At 38.6% G+C, this 12,539-nt stretch overlaps 1 protein-coding gene across 1 annotated transcript in view; it reads left to right on the top strand.

Moving 5' to 3' along the window:
* The window catches only part of ARHGAP6 (Rho GTPase activating protein 6), a 337,636-nt gene that overhangs the window by 319,578 nt on the left and 5,519 nt on the right, over positions 1-12,539 (top strand). Inside the window, exons 8-10 of the mRNA XM_080350260.1 lie at positions 357-505; positions 3,581-3,760; positions 8,168-8,265. Of these exons, the coding sequence (XP_080206386.1) occupies positions 357-505; positions 3,581-3,760; positions 8,168-8,265 (427 nt within the window). The remainder of the gene's footprint in view (positions 1-356; positions 506-3,580; positions 3,761-8,167; positions 8,266-12,539) is intronic.

Raw genomic sequence — 12,539 nt, 5'->3', positions numbered from 1 at the left:
AATCACTAAAGCATAAACCTGACTGAACCTAAATGGAGTAAATAGAAAATTAAGCAGAATTTTTGTGTCCAGTGACAGTGATGGAGTGGGCAACATGGATTTTGCTTTCTTAGAGGTTGCGAAAAGATCCTATGAACATGTGAGCAAAAATGCTGGCCAACCAAGGCAAAAATCCCATAATAGTATTTGTTTTGATATTTCCTTGGAGTTTTCTCTTTTTCTTCTGCCATTATAAAGGAAGTGATCCTTAAAGCGAGCTGTTCTCACACATTTGTTTGGGCTGGGAACAGTGTATTTGTTCTGCTTTCAGGTTAGTTGGAGTGGTTTTCTTAGAATGTATTTTTTTCTCTTCTTAGTATTAGAGCCAGATGAACAGCTAAGCACCTTACAGCTTCTCATTTATCTTCTACCTCCCTGTAACTGCGATACCCTACACCGGCTGCTGCAGTTCCTCTCCACAGTGGCTGGCCACGCAGAAGACAGCACAGACAAAGACGGCCAAGAGGTAAGTCCTGGTCACTCGTGTCCTTTGACCTTGCTTAGTTCATGGTCTGAAAAGAGATCTTCAAAGCTGTGAAGCAAACACAATGGTGGCATACCCCTGGAAGATAGGAGAGGTTTCATATTCTTGCCTGCACATTTGCCATTTAGTTGTTTACTATGTTCTTAGTGCTGTGAAAGTTTAATTTTTATATGACTTAATCAGTAAAGCATCTACCACTTCCTTTGGGAGATTTGCAGCATAATCGACTTTATTGTTAAAAATGTCTAATGTTATTCATTCTTTTCCCCCTACTTGTTTTATCCTATTATATGGAAAAAATACTCACATAGAAAAGTGTCAGGCATGCAAGAGTATGCTTTTTCATTCTCTTTCATTCTCTGTTGCTGCTTTCTTACATGACCTTCAGACATAGCAGTTTACTTCTTGGTTCCCTAAGCTTCCTTGTGTGCACTGGGTAGTGAAGAGTAAAGAAATAAAGGACTGTGTCCTTGCAACTGACAGACCTAAGCACTAGTTGGAGTCAGGGTCCATCTTTGCCTGTTTTCCTTCTGGCCTCCTTACTGTTGCTTTCTGGACCAAATTCAGTGGAGAGATTGGAGTGCACCCACCCCACAGAGACAAGAACACCCATAGCCTTGTGGCTGGGCTATACTGAGCGTTCACATGTCTGCATCTACACCATTCATGCTAGAGAAGATCTGAAAATCTAGGCTTCCCATTTTCTACCAGGAAAAGGCTTGAACTAGTGGGCTGCAATTTTGTCACTGCTTGACAAAATTCTGCCAGTTTAGCTGTGGGAAGTGCTTCTCTGTCCTCTGAACTGCAGCAGAAACTACTTCTGAGGTTGCTTACAAGACTCTTCTGAAAACCTTTGGACACCTTTTGCAGTTAGCTAGTTTCAACAATTGACACTTTGAGTTTTGCTGCATTTCTCCCTCAAGTCCTAACTTCCAACATGCTGTATGTGACTTCAAGGCCTATTTCACATTTAAATCCACTTTAAATGCCAGTATTTTTGTCTTTGGCCAGGAGTTGATTAAAAAAAAAAATCTAGACCACTGTGATGAAAAGCATCTAAAAAGGGCAGCCTGTAACAATTTTACTGTGCTTAAAAACATGTATAAGCCAGCTGAGGTTGTGGTCCCCCTGGTCGTGCAAAGAGTTCTCTGTTGGTTCAGGAATGTACCCCAGAGGATCTTATTGCAGGGGTAGAGGATGCTGCTTAAGAGAATCGATTTGACCCAACGGTTGCATCTTGTGTGTGCAATTGGATAACTTTTCTAGATAATGCAGTATTCTGCTCACAATTATTTAAGCTAGTCATGAATAATTAAGTGCATAAAGGCGTAGAGGGCAAGTGAAAGTATTTTATCAGACTGTTTGCTGTCACTGGAAAGAATACAGCCAAGCTTTGGCACATAGGCCCTTTTCACCATTTCTTTCAAAAGCCCTTCCTTTGTGAAGATGAAGATGGATGACTAACTTAATTAAAATTACTCATTCACTTAGTTCCAATGAATATGCTTGCAACATTTTTTTTAAGGGGTGCCTGGAGGCTGCCCGTAAGAAAAGACTCACTGTTTGTACAAGCAGGCTGCACATGCAGACCTGGGCACAGCCCCTGGCACACTCCAGGCACCTCGTGCCTCTGCATCCTTGGTGGCTCAGTGCTCTGACAGGATTTAAAAAGCAGGTGACCCAAAAAACAGCCTGGGTGCACGGTGGTACACAAATAAGGGAGTGTGCTGTACTCACAGGCATGCTGGGATGTGTCTAAAACACATGTGTCTCTAAGAGCCAACATGTTTGTTGCGACTGCCCATGCGCCTACTCAGTGCAGATGGCTTTCCAAGACTACACAGTGGTCCCACCGATAAAAGGAAAAGCTCTTTTTACTATCATCTCTATGTTGCTTAGTTGAGCTCTGTAAAAATTAAACTAGGTGCAGTCGGTGCACAGTTGTAAGTTTGACAGCTACAAGAAACCCCCAAAAAACAAACAAACAAAGCAAAAACTAAAACACCAACACTTTGAAAATATTACTTTTTGGTACCTCTTCCTCTTCTTTTTTTTTAAATTAATTAGTTCAAATGTAGCTGAAACAAATGAAAAATAACTCTCATCATATTTTTTTGTTCTTTAAAAAAAGGTTGCAAGAAATACTGGGTCAACAGCTGAAATGCACTTACAGTCTTATATAGTCAAACTACTGGCATCTTCTTCTGCTTTCCCAGAATAGCAACCAAGTGGAGGCACAGAGGGGAAGTACATGACCCCTGCTTTTTGCTTCTTTTAGAACAGAAGGAGAAAAAAGTAGTCTAATCACAGATATGACAATGAAAATTTTGATTTAATAACCTATATGACATGTTTTTCATATAAATTGTGTCTAGTCTGGCATGTATTCCTGGCCTTCTACTTTCTCCAAAATCAGGTTACTATTGCTTCTTTGAGCACAGAGTTATAAAAGTAGGAAAAAAGAAAATAAAAAAAATCCACCTAACAAGTCAACATTTGGCATGTTCTAGGTAACCATCAAAAAGACAGGAAAATACTAATAGATATAATAAGCTTGCTCCTTAACTGTCTAAACTGTTTAAACATGAAAAAGTGTGTTTTTTCTCACTGTATCTGTTTCAAATCATGAGTGCTACTTGAGAAAGCTAACAGTTTTCAGTATTTGGTCTTAAGTAATTTGCTGAGGTGCTGAAGTAGGAGGGAGATTTCCCTGAGTTCAGAAGAAGTATGCTACTGCTGAGCTTCTAGGGAATAAGGGCAGGCAGCACTTCCACCTTCTACTCCTCTAGTCCTTGTGAAAATATATCCAGAAAATCCACAGTGCTTGTTGCGGAGATGTTCAAACAAGGTGTTTCAATAACTCTAAAAATTATTCATTTTTTATTTGACTAGCACTCAGTTTTGATGAATGAAGCATCTGCCAAATCAGGAGATGTGTTTGTGTTTATGTGTGTGTGTAGGGGTGCATGTGTGTAGATGGGTGCAGATGTGTGTATATGCATACCTCTATACATTAGATGCTGGGAGACCCCACCTCATTTATATTCTGTTTTCTAGATTACTGGGAACAAAATGACATCACTGAACCTGGCTACCATCTTTGGCCCTAACTTGTTGCATAAGCAGAAATCTACAGACAAAGAATTCTCTGTTCAGAGCTCAGCTCGAGCTGAAGAGAGTACTGCTATCATAGCTGTCGTACAAAAGATGATTGAAAACTATGAAGCCCTTTTCATGGTAAGTGGATGTCTCTTCACGTTACTCCTATGCATTTTTAAGTTAAAGGAGGAAATACCTGGTGGTATTAAAGTAGACTAGATGAAATAAACTATGGAAACTGCATTCAGTTAGGGTCAGTTATTGGTAGAAAAGGTAGTCTGTCAAGCAGAATGCTTTGCATTAAGCAATAGTATTAAAAGTGTATACTTGTATCTTGTCTGGAATGGTTTCTGTGTAGATAAAAGAATCTTTCTTAGAAGATTCTGTCTTCGGAAATAATGGGGTTGGCTATTCAGTTGTATACTAAACAACACACCCACATTGCTTTTTAGTTTTGAAGACCAGATTGAAAATGACCTTTCAACTGCCCTATTTTGGAAGTCAGGGAGACAATTTTTCTGCAGGGATTTAAAGATCCTTGGTTATTTTAAGGAACAGCCTCCCCTGCCAAAGGCTTTCTTCTTGGTTGGATGCAAAGGAACAACCGAGCTTTCTCGATTGTCAGTTAGATAAGAGGAATAAAGCATAAATCTGTGCAGTTCCTGAGTTCCCTTCTGTTCTCTTGCTGAAGTAAGGAAGTTCTTCATAAAAGGGACAATGATCTTGGACTTGGACATGTTGTTTACTTAAGATGCAGCTTAGTTACATCACATTCCTCATGCCTACCAGTTACCTGGACAATTCATTCTGTGGCTTTACCTTTTCCTCTTTTTGTCTGCAAAATTATAAGTCAGCTCAGTTTGACTTGTCCCTGAGAGGACCCTGTTCTGGGGCAGCAGAGGCTGGTCAGACCTAGTGGTGGGCACACGTGCCTTAACAAAGCCAGTAGTCTCAAAAAGGTGAAAATAGCTTTGGTTGTTGTGTCTTGAAACTAAGTGGCACTGTATGTGACACTGAGGAGATCAGTTCCCAAAGCAAGGGGAAGAACACTCTGGAAACCTCCTTTAGTGCTCCAGCAAAGCTGGGTGCTGGATACCTTGATGGGAGAGGATGGATAAGCCTGGACTGTGGGCATGCGGGCAAAATGACCACAGTAAGGGTGAGGTGTCTACCAGATTTCAACAGAGAGAAGAGCATGAGGAAGCAGTCACAAGTCCTGTCTATCAGTTTTAGCCTCAGATGAACTACTTTGTGGTTTTGTCATCTTTTCCCTCACACTGTATTGGCTTTCATTACATCCTTCGCTTTATTTTTATTCTTGTTCCAGTGAAACAGTCAATTTTTTTTTTTAAGTGCTTTTCACGGTTTGAGGAAACTTTAGGTGCTATTTTTCCTTCCACAGCAGTAAAAGAAAGTGACAGAACTGCACTCTTGTGTGAAGGTCTGCTGGCCCAGAGTGTGGATGGCACTAGCAAGTTTAAAATAATACTTGAGTAAGAATACTTGCAATACTTGACGTTTTCTTACTGTTGTTTCTCTTTAATAACACTTTAAAAGCACAGCCACATCTTAGTACATGATGTTTAGGCACACATTCCGGCTTTTCAGTGTGTAAAGGGTGGGGTTTAGGGTTAGACTAACCTTACACGTGCTCTCTTTTAATTGTGAACGGGTTTATTCCTTCTCTTCAGTGTTTGCATTTTTATCTGAAGGTTAAACACAGTGTAGGGTAAAAAAGTGAGTTTTCTTTTGTTATCCGGAGTAGTTTTTCAGATTGTGGAGGCAGATTAGGATTAGATTTCAAAATGAGAGGCTAGCTGCATATGAGAGAAAGGCAAGCCTATCTCAGATGCTTTCCTGAAGCACAAATACATTGATATTAAATTTATAGTAATGTCTAACACTGGGGAATCTCTGAGTGCTTTCACTCTTCCCATTGCTGTGACCAAACAAACAGCACGGCAAGTTCTGCCTGTTTTCTGGAGTAATATCTAGACTCACACATGATACTTGATCTGTAGGATTGTGTCAAAGTGCTCATAGTTAGTAATTTAGGAAGCTTCTACCAGGGTTTACTTTCATCCTTTTCATGTTTTAAGCAGCAGCACAGAGAGACTTTTTGTATTCTGAAGATAATTAGCACAGTGTGTCGTTCGGTAATAGATGCACTGGAAGGAAAAGACTTGTGCATGTAATTGTAATAAAGCTCTGATCCTTTGAAATCAGGCAGCAGCAATTTATTTTCCAAACCCATAGGATTGGGCCAAACCAGAACTGTTGCTTATATTTGTCATTATGCTACTTACAAAAAGAAAAACAATTGGACTCAAGCCTTCAGCTGTAATATACACTGTATTGCTACTAAGGTGTTTTTGTATTTGGTTTATTTTTTTTCTGTTACTTTTGTATACGGGGATGTTATAAAACTCTGATTGGCTTCAGCATTGAAACAGGAATATTTGTGAAATAAAACCTAGGAAACCAGGATGTGTTGTGGCACCCAGGCCACAATATCAGAATGATTCTTATGTATTGGTGGGTCAGGAAGGTTCTGTTTGTTAGAACAACCCAGGACACTGGGGACACTTCCAGGATACTGGAGACACTTCAAGGGTCCTTCCACCCTTCTGTGCCTCAATAACCATGACTCTTTTTTATTATCCAGAATCTCAGAATGTCTGTCACTCTACTGGAGACCTGACAACCTCAGAACTCTCTGATCTGTCCCAGTATGTGCTCAACAGGTGCAACAGCTGTTATTTCAGCAGTGCCTTGGCTTCCCTTCCATCCCTGAATTTCAAGTTCTAATCCATCTACTCAGCCACAATTGCCAGTTAAACAATTAATTTAATAACAGTTACAGCCCTTTTATATCTTCCTGAGATACCAGTATAGGAGTTATCTTGTAAGTGTAAGCTTTTAATTACATGCATATCATTTCTACACTTACTTACCTAAACTGTAGTAAATTGCTACACAGGAAGAAACCCAAAACCTAGTACAAATCCAGTCGATGGACCATGGATTAATATGCCCTCATTCACTTAGATAAAAGTCCTATAACTCAATAGAACTGTTAAGTTTGAGGTTTTTGCAGATGCTTTCAGTTGGAACTGAACTTCCTCTTAGCACTTTTTCAGATGCATTTTTATGGAACAGAAGACTGATTTGTTATATATTTTTAATAATGGAAAATATAATATTATTTTCCTGACAAAGCCATCTTACATAGATAGATTCTTACAAGTTTATCAGCTTGATATAAAGCTGAATAGTAAGTAACATTACAGAAAGACATGAATTCTACTTTACCCTCAAACTTTATCTGGAGTTTATTCTACTGTATAGAAAAAACTGTTTAAACAGAGAAGTTACAGCACAGTAGATTTCCAAAAATGTATTCTTACAAAGAGAAGGTAATTTATTTAAAGACTTGTGTATCAATGACCATCAGTAAGATGTTTTTCCAGCTTAGAGGCTAACTACCATTTTTAAAAAGGAATATGTGGTCACACAAGTTTTTCAAAGAGATTTTGGGTCAATTCAAATTACATGATGCATATCTTCATTTATTTTCAAAGAATTTCAGTTTTTAAATAAATGTCCCTTTTCTGTAACCTGACTCCCTGAATACCTCCCAAACTGAGGTATTTCCCCAAGTAATCTATCAGTAATTTTATTCCTATTTCCCAGGAAATGTCAGGGAGAACAAATGGCCCATGCAGTGTGACCTGAAGGTCAAGAGATTCAGGCTCTGATGAATTGCATCCAGAAGCATGTTGCACAGTTGATGACCCCTTGCTGAGATTGTCTTGCCTCCAGCTCCATCTGTCATGAGTGAACCTGGGCTGTTAGTTCAAGTTTCTCAGGTGGTTTCATCTGTTCCAGTGCTTTGAAGGTTGAGTTGAATGTTCCACTGTATATGGACAAACTCACTTAAGGATTGATAGTAAAACGCAGTTGATAGCACAAAGTTTACTTGGGCAGGTTTGGAGTGCCATTCATGTGTCTTTCCTGGGAGATGTTGCTATTGTAGCAGCTGAAGCTGTCAAGTGTTTTGAAGGTTCATCTCCATATAAAGTGCACTAGAGAGAGTTGGCAAATCAGAAGGCCAAACTTCAAAGAGGATGACACAAATTCTGACTGAGCCTGTTGCTAATATCCAAACTCCAGAGTGGCTGGAGATCCAGCAGGACCCACTTGTAAACCTGAGTTATGGACAGATGAACTCTGTAATTATTCAAGTTCTGATTGAGCATAAGTAATGAGTAATCCCACTTTTTGTTATCAGATATAATACCCAGCTAGATACCAATGGGTTATTTGACAGTAGTCAGCATTTGTTAATGTACAAAGTGATCTTTAGTCCTACTTCACGTGTTGTGACATGAAGTTTCTCTTCTAAGTGGAAGCTTCTGAATATCTGTTTTATATACTCTCTGTAAATGTACTTGCACTTGGTCTTTTAGATGGAGCATAGTACCAGAATTAATGTATGTAAATGGATATTAATCTCCAACTAAGTATTTTTTGTTGGTTTTGTAGGTTTCCCCTGACCTACAGAATGAAGTGCTCATTAGCCTGTTAGAGACGGACCCGGATGTTGTGGACTATTTGTTGAGGAGGAAAGCTTCCCAGTCATCGTGAGTAATCTGATTTTTCATAATCCCTGTTTCTACTGGGAATTTCTGTCTCCCACTGGAAGTGTTCGAAAGGTTCTAGTTTTCCACAGCTCTTCTGCACTGTCTACAGTGGAGTAGAAGTACCCTTCCCATTACACAGACTCTGCCAAAGAAATTATGACTCTTGTACAGTGTTTTCTAGAAACAAATCTTGTTTCCTGGCAGAGGAAAGATTGTGTCCTGCTGCAGGGAACAGAATGACATGTACATAAAAATATTCAGTGCACTATTATCTGACGGGATGTATTCTAGTGATCTACTGGTTCATGTCTTGGGTTTGTTGTACTCTTCAGTAACAGGAGGCGTGTTACTATCCTTGAAACACAGCCTTGCGTGCCTTAACACAATCACGGCCGACCCTTTGACCAGTTTGTTGTTTTTTTCCTACTGTACATGCATAGGACATTGTAAACAAGTCAACTGCCACAACAGCAGGTTTATGGAGACTCTTTGGATGTTATTTAATTGTATGCTTTGTGAAAGAACGGAAGCAAAAATAAAATCACACTGGTCACTACTGCAGTTATGATCCATAACATATTCCAACTTTGAGTATGGTGTATATATGCCTAAACCCGTGTGCCTTAACACTGTGAGCCTGTACATTCGGATTAACGGGATTCCTGGTTTTCTCATGGGACACACAGTCATTGCCTTTATTCTGGTGAATCCCAATACATCAGACCCAAAAACTACAAAATTTGACAAGCTTGCTGTAAGTAATTTTTAAGGGGCATCCTAGACTCTTAAGCTCTCTGGGACAGATTGGACTTTGTCTTCCTGCGTGTTTGGAAAGTGCCTAGCGCATTCAGATTATAATCAAAATGGAATTCGTACAGTCAGCTCTGATTGTTTTCTCTCCCTCTGAACATTGTATAGTTAGAGGTAATGTAATAGTGTGCCTGTCTTTAAAGGAAGAGGTATAAAAGAAATAGTATAATTAACACATGGAGGAAAAAGCTTTCTTTCATTATAAAAATTAAAAACAAAAATACATGAGAATATATCATGTGTTGTAAAGGATTTTATTAGTTTGTTGACTTAACCACATGAACACATAACATGCAGTAGCAAATTATCACAGATCATCTGATTTGTGGTAATTGTCTCTGTGTGCTTTCTTGGTGTACCACAGACATTAAATCATTTCAGTTCATTTATGTCTGGCTGACAAGTAGCCGTGTGTATCTTTAGATCACAATAAATGCAGGATAATTACAGGTACCTTAATTGTCTTCTACGCTTGTTTCACATTTGCCATGATCCAAGACCACAGTTAGGAGAGATGCTGCAAATCACATGACATATGGTGAAGTCTGTAGAGACTTCTTTCTTTAAGCCCCCTATTTGGAATGATCATATTATTTCTAACTCAAGCTAATAAAAAGCTTCATGCTGGATTTCACCACCTATATGTAATAATATAAAGACATAAAATTATATCTCATGTGTGGCTACACATCAATTGATCATAAATTTGTCACAAATCATTGTGGATCTAACCTGTTAGATCCTGTTTCCTTTAAGTTAATCACCTTTCCTTGAGCTTCCTTACTTTTCTGCCAGCATGCACACCTACAGGAGAAAAGGGATCTTTTGTGCAAAACTGGTCACAACTGACAAGAGGAGTTTTGTAAGAAAAGGTTACAAAACAAAATAGGAGCATATAGCTACACTAGTACCAGGTTATTGTATTTTCAGTAATGGGCAGATGAAGTATCACTGAGGTAGGGAAAACTTACTGTCATTTTTCTTCTACTCTGCTATCATGTAAGTGATTTATTCTTAATGAAACGTGCTTTCACTGTGATTCCAACTTTTTATTAAGATATTCCAGGCAAGTTGCTTAGTGTTATTGCTAGAAGTGTGATGCTCTTAAGAGATTAATTTGTTTCAGAACATAATTTCCATCTTGAGGCTACATATTTGATGCTATTTTTCCTGTAAGAAATGTGAGGCAGCAGACAACAAGATGATGTTGGTCTTGATTTGATAAAAATGAGCCTCCAAAATATGTCCTTATTATTCTTGGAAATTTCCTGGTCATGTACTCAAGATCCAAATTTGGATCTGTGGAACAGAAAACTTTATGTATTCTTGAGACAATCTGCATCAGAAAAGCTAGTTGGCTGCATAGCATACAGTATGGAATAATTTTCAAGATGTTAATGTGGTATTAATGGCTCTGAAGGTCCTGCTGCTGCAATTGCCCTCACATCTCTGCTTTTGATGTCATTACAAATGCTTTCTTGTCTCTGACCTAACAGAGGAAACATCATCTCTTTTCCTTGCCAGAGGAGGGCAAATCAGATGTTCCTCATCTTTCCATTCTCTTAAGAGCTGAGCATCACGAATGCTGTGTCAGGGAGTTTATGGAAGTTGTTCGTGGTAAAGCAGTAATTACTGTTGGCAGCAATTATGAAGTGTGCTTTTGTGCATGACTTCCTAATGTTTTGTATGTTGGCTTGATGACAATGGAATTTGGGGGTTCCAGCTGTAAGATGAAGCATCTTTAAACTAACACAAAAATAAAATCTGTTTCTTATGATTATTTATTGCTAATCATGGTTAGTAGTCCTTTCAGACTGAAGGAGTTTTAAAGTGATAGAATTTTCAAATGTCTTTGGATGGTAGTGATGGGTTTTAATCCATCCTAACGTGTGGCACAAAGGTGAAGCCATGCAAACAGGCCATACAGTATGTCATATGTGCAGTTTTCAATGCTGCAGAGGCTCTCTGAATCATTGAGTCCTCTACCCTGTTACAGTAGCAACCACATCATGATCCAGTAATAGTCTGTTTTCTTGGTGTCACCTGCTTTGCTCAAATATGTGTGGAAATTACTACTGTGTGCTGCCAAACCATCACACTCTGTGTGATTTGCCTCTTGTAAGACATTGTTTTCCCACTCAGAAGCTTTACGGTATAACAGAAAAGGATTTCTGCCAAAACCAGGAAGGGATTTCCTATTCTGACGACCTTGATGCCAGGGGAAAAGTAGGAATATCCCCAGCAGAAGTAATTATTAACATTTTCAAATTCACCCATGCAAGCAGACTCTGGCAGATAACATCAGTTCAGAAGGATGCCAGTTAAAAGGGAAAAGCCCAAGACTCCTCCATAGTGTAGTTGATTTTTAGTTTGGAATCTGAAATAGTATTTTCTGAGCACATATATCATAGGTCTCTTCTGCAGTGTTCAAATCTTCCAGTCTTTATGTAACCACTTTTAAAATCTTTTCCTTAACATCGTTTATAACCACAAGAAAATACTTTATCTGCCATCCCATTTCTCACATTTAATACTACCTAATGTTCTATTATTCTTCGTGTAGATCGTAATGTGCCCTTATTCATAGACTGCATATAGACAAACGGGTATCTTGCACAGAATTTACATTTGCCTCCCAATTTAGTTTTTACCCAGTATAGGGGTAGAGAATCTCAAAGCTATCCAGGGGAAGATGACTTTTGAGTTTTAGTAAACATCTCTTTGCTACTGAACTCAAACCATAAAGTAAACAGATGCAAAAGATTTGTTGTAAGGAATATGTGAGAATTCATTCTTTATTTGGAAAGATGCTAGCCGAAGTCTTTTGCAAGTTGTGTTTTATTTTGTTCATGAAGAGCATGGTAAAGCTGCAAATGTATGAGATCAATTTCCAACTTTGAAGCATTCAATCCATTTTGATGGTTTCTTGTAGTAAAATTGGCAGAGACCACAGGCATTTTCTTTGATTTTTAAAACTATTTTTTTTAAAACAAATTTGAAACTGATATTATATATATACAAATACATATATATATATATAAAATTGCATGGGCTTACTAGCAGAAACTGTAAATGAATTTAGAAACTTGAACATTTGGATCTTTCCAAAGACTTGACAGTTTCCATTCAAGTAAATGTTTATCAGGAGCTCTGTCTTGAGAAGAGATAGACTGTAAAAGGTGGTGCTCTTGCCAAGAAAGGTTGGACCAGATGATCCTTATGGTCCCTTCCAACCTGGTATTCTGTGATTCAAGGTAAGACATGAAATCAGTGTTTCACAAAGGTCAAGTTTATGTTCCCGCATTCTCTCATTTCCATTTCCCTTTCCCCTATTCCTTGTGTTACCTTGCCATGGCTAAGGGTAATGTCCTTCTCTCTTTGCCCTGTGCAACACAGACAGGTTTTGATCCTGCAATGATTTACATGTGATAAACCTTATTGGTGTCACCATTAGTACTAAGTAC

The sequence above is a fragment of the Nesoenas mayeri genome (genome assembly GCF_963082525.1).
Source record: "Nesoenas mayeri genome assembly, chromosome: 1".
In the NCBI taxonomy this organism is placed as follows: Eukaryota; Metazoa; Chordata; class Aves; order Columbiformes; family Columbidae; genus Nesoenas; species Nesoenas mayeri.
The sequence above is the reverse complement of the archived record's forward strand: the minus strand, read 5'-3'. Positions and strand labels throughout refer to the sequence as shown.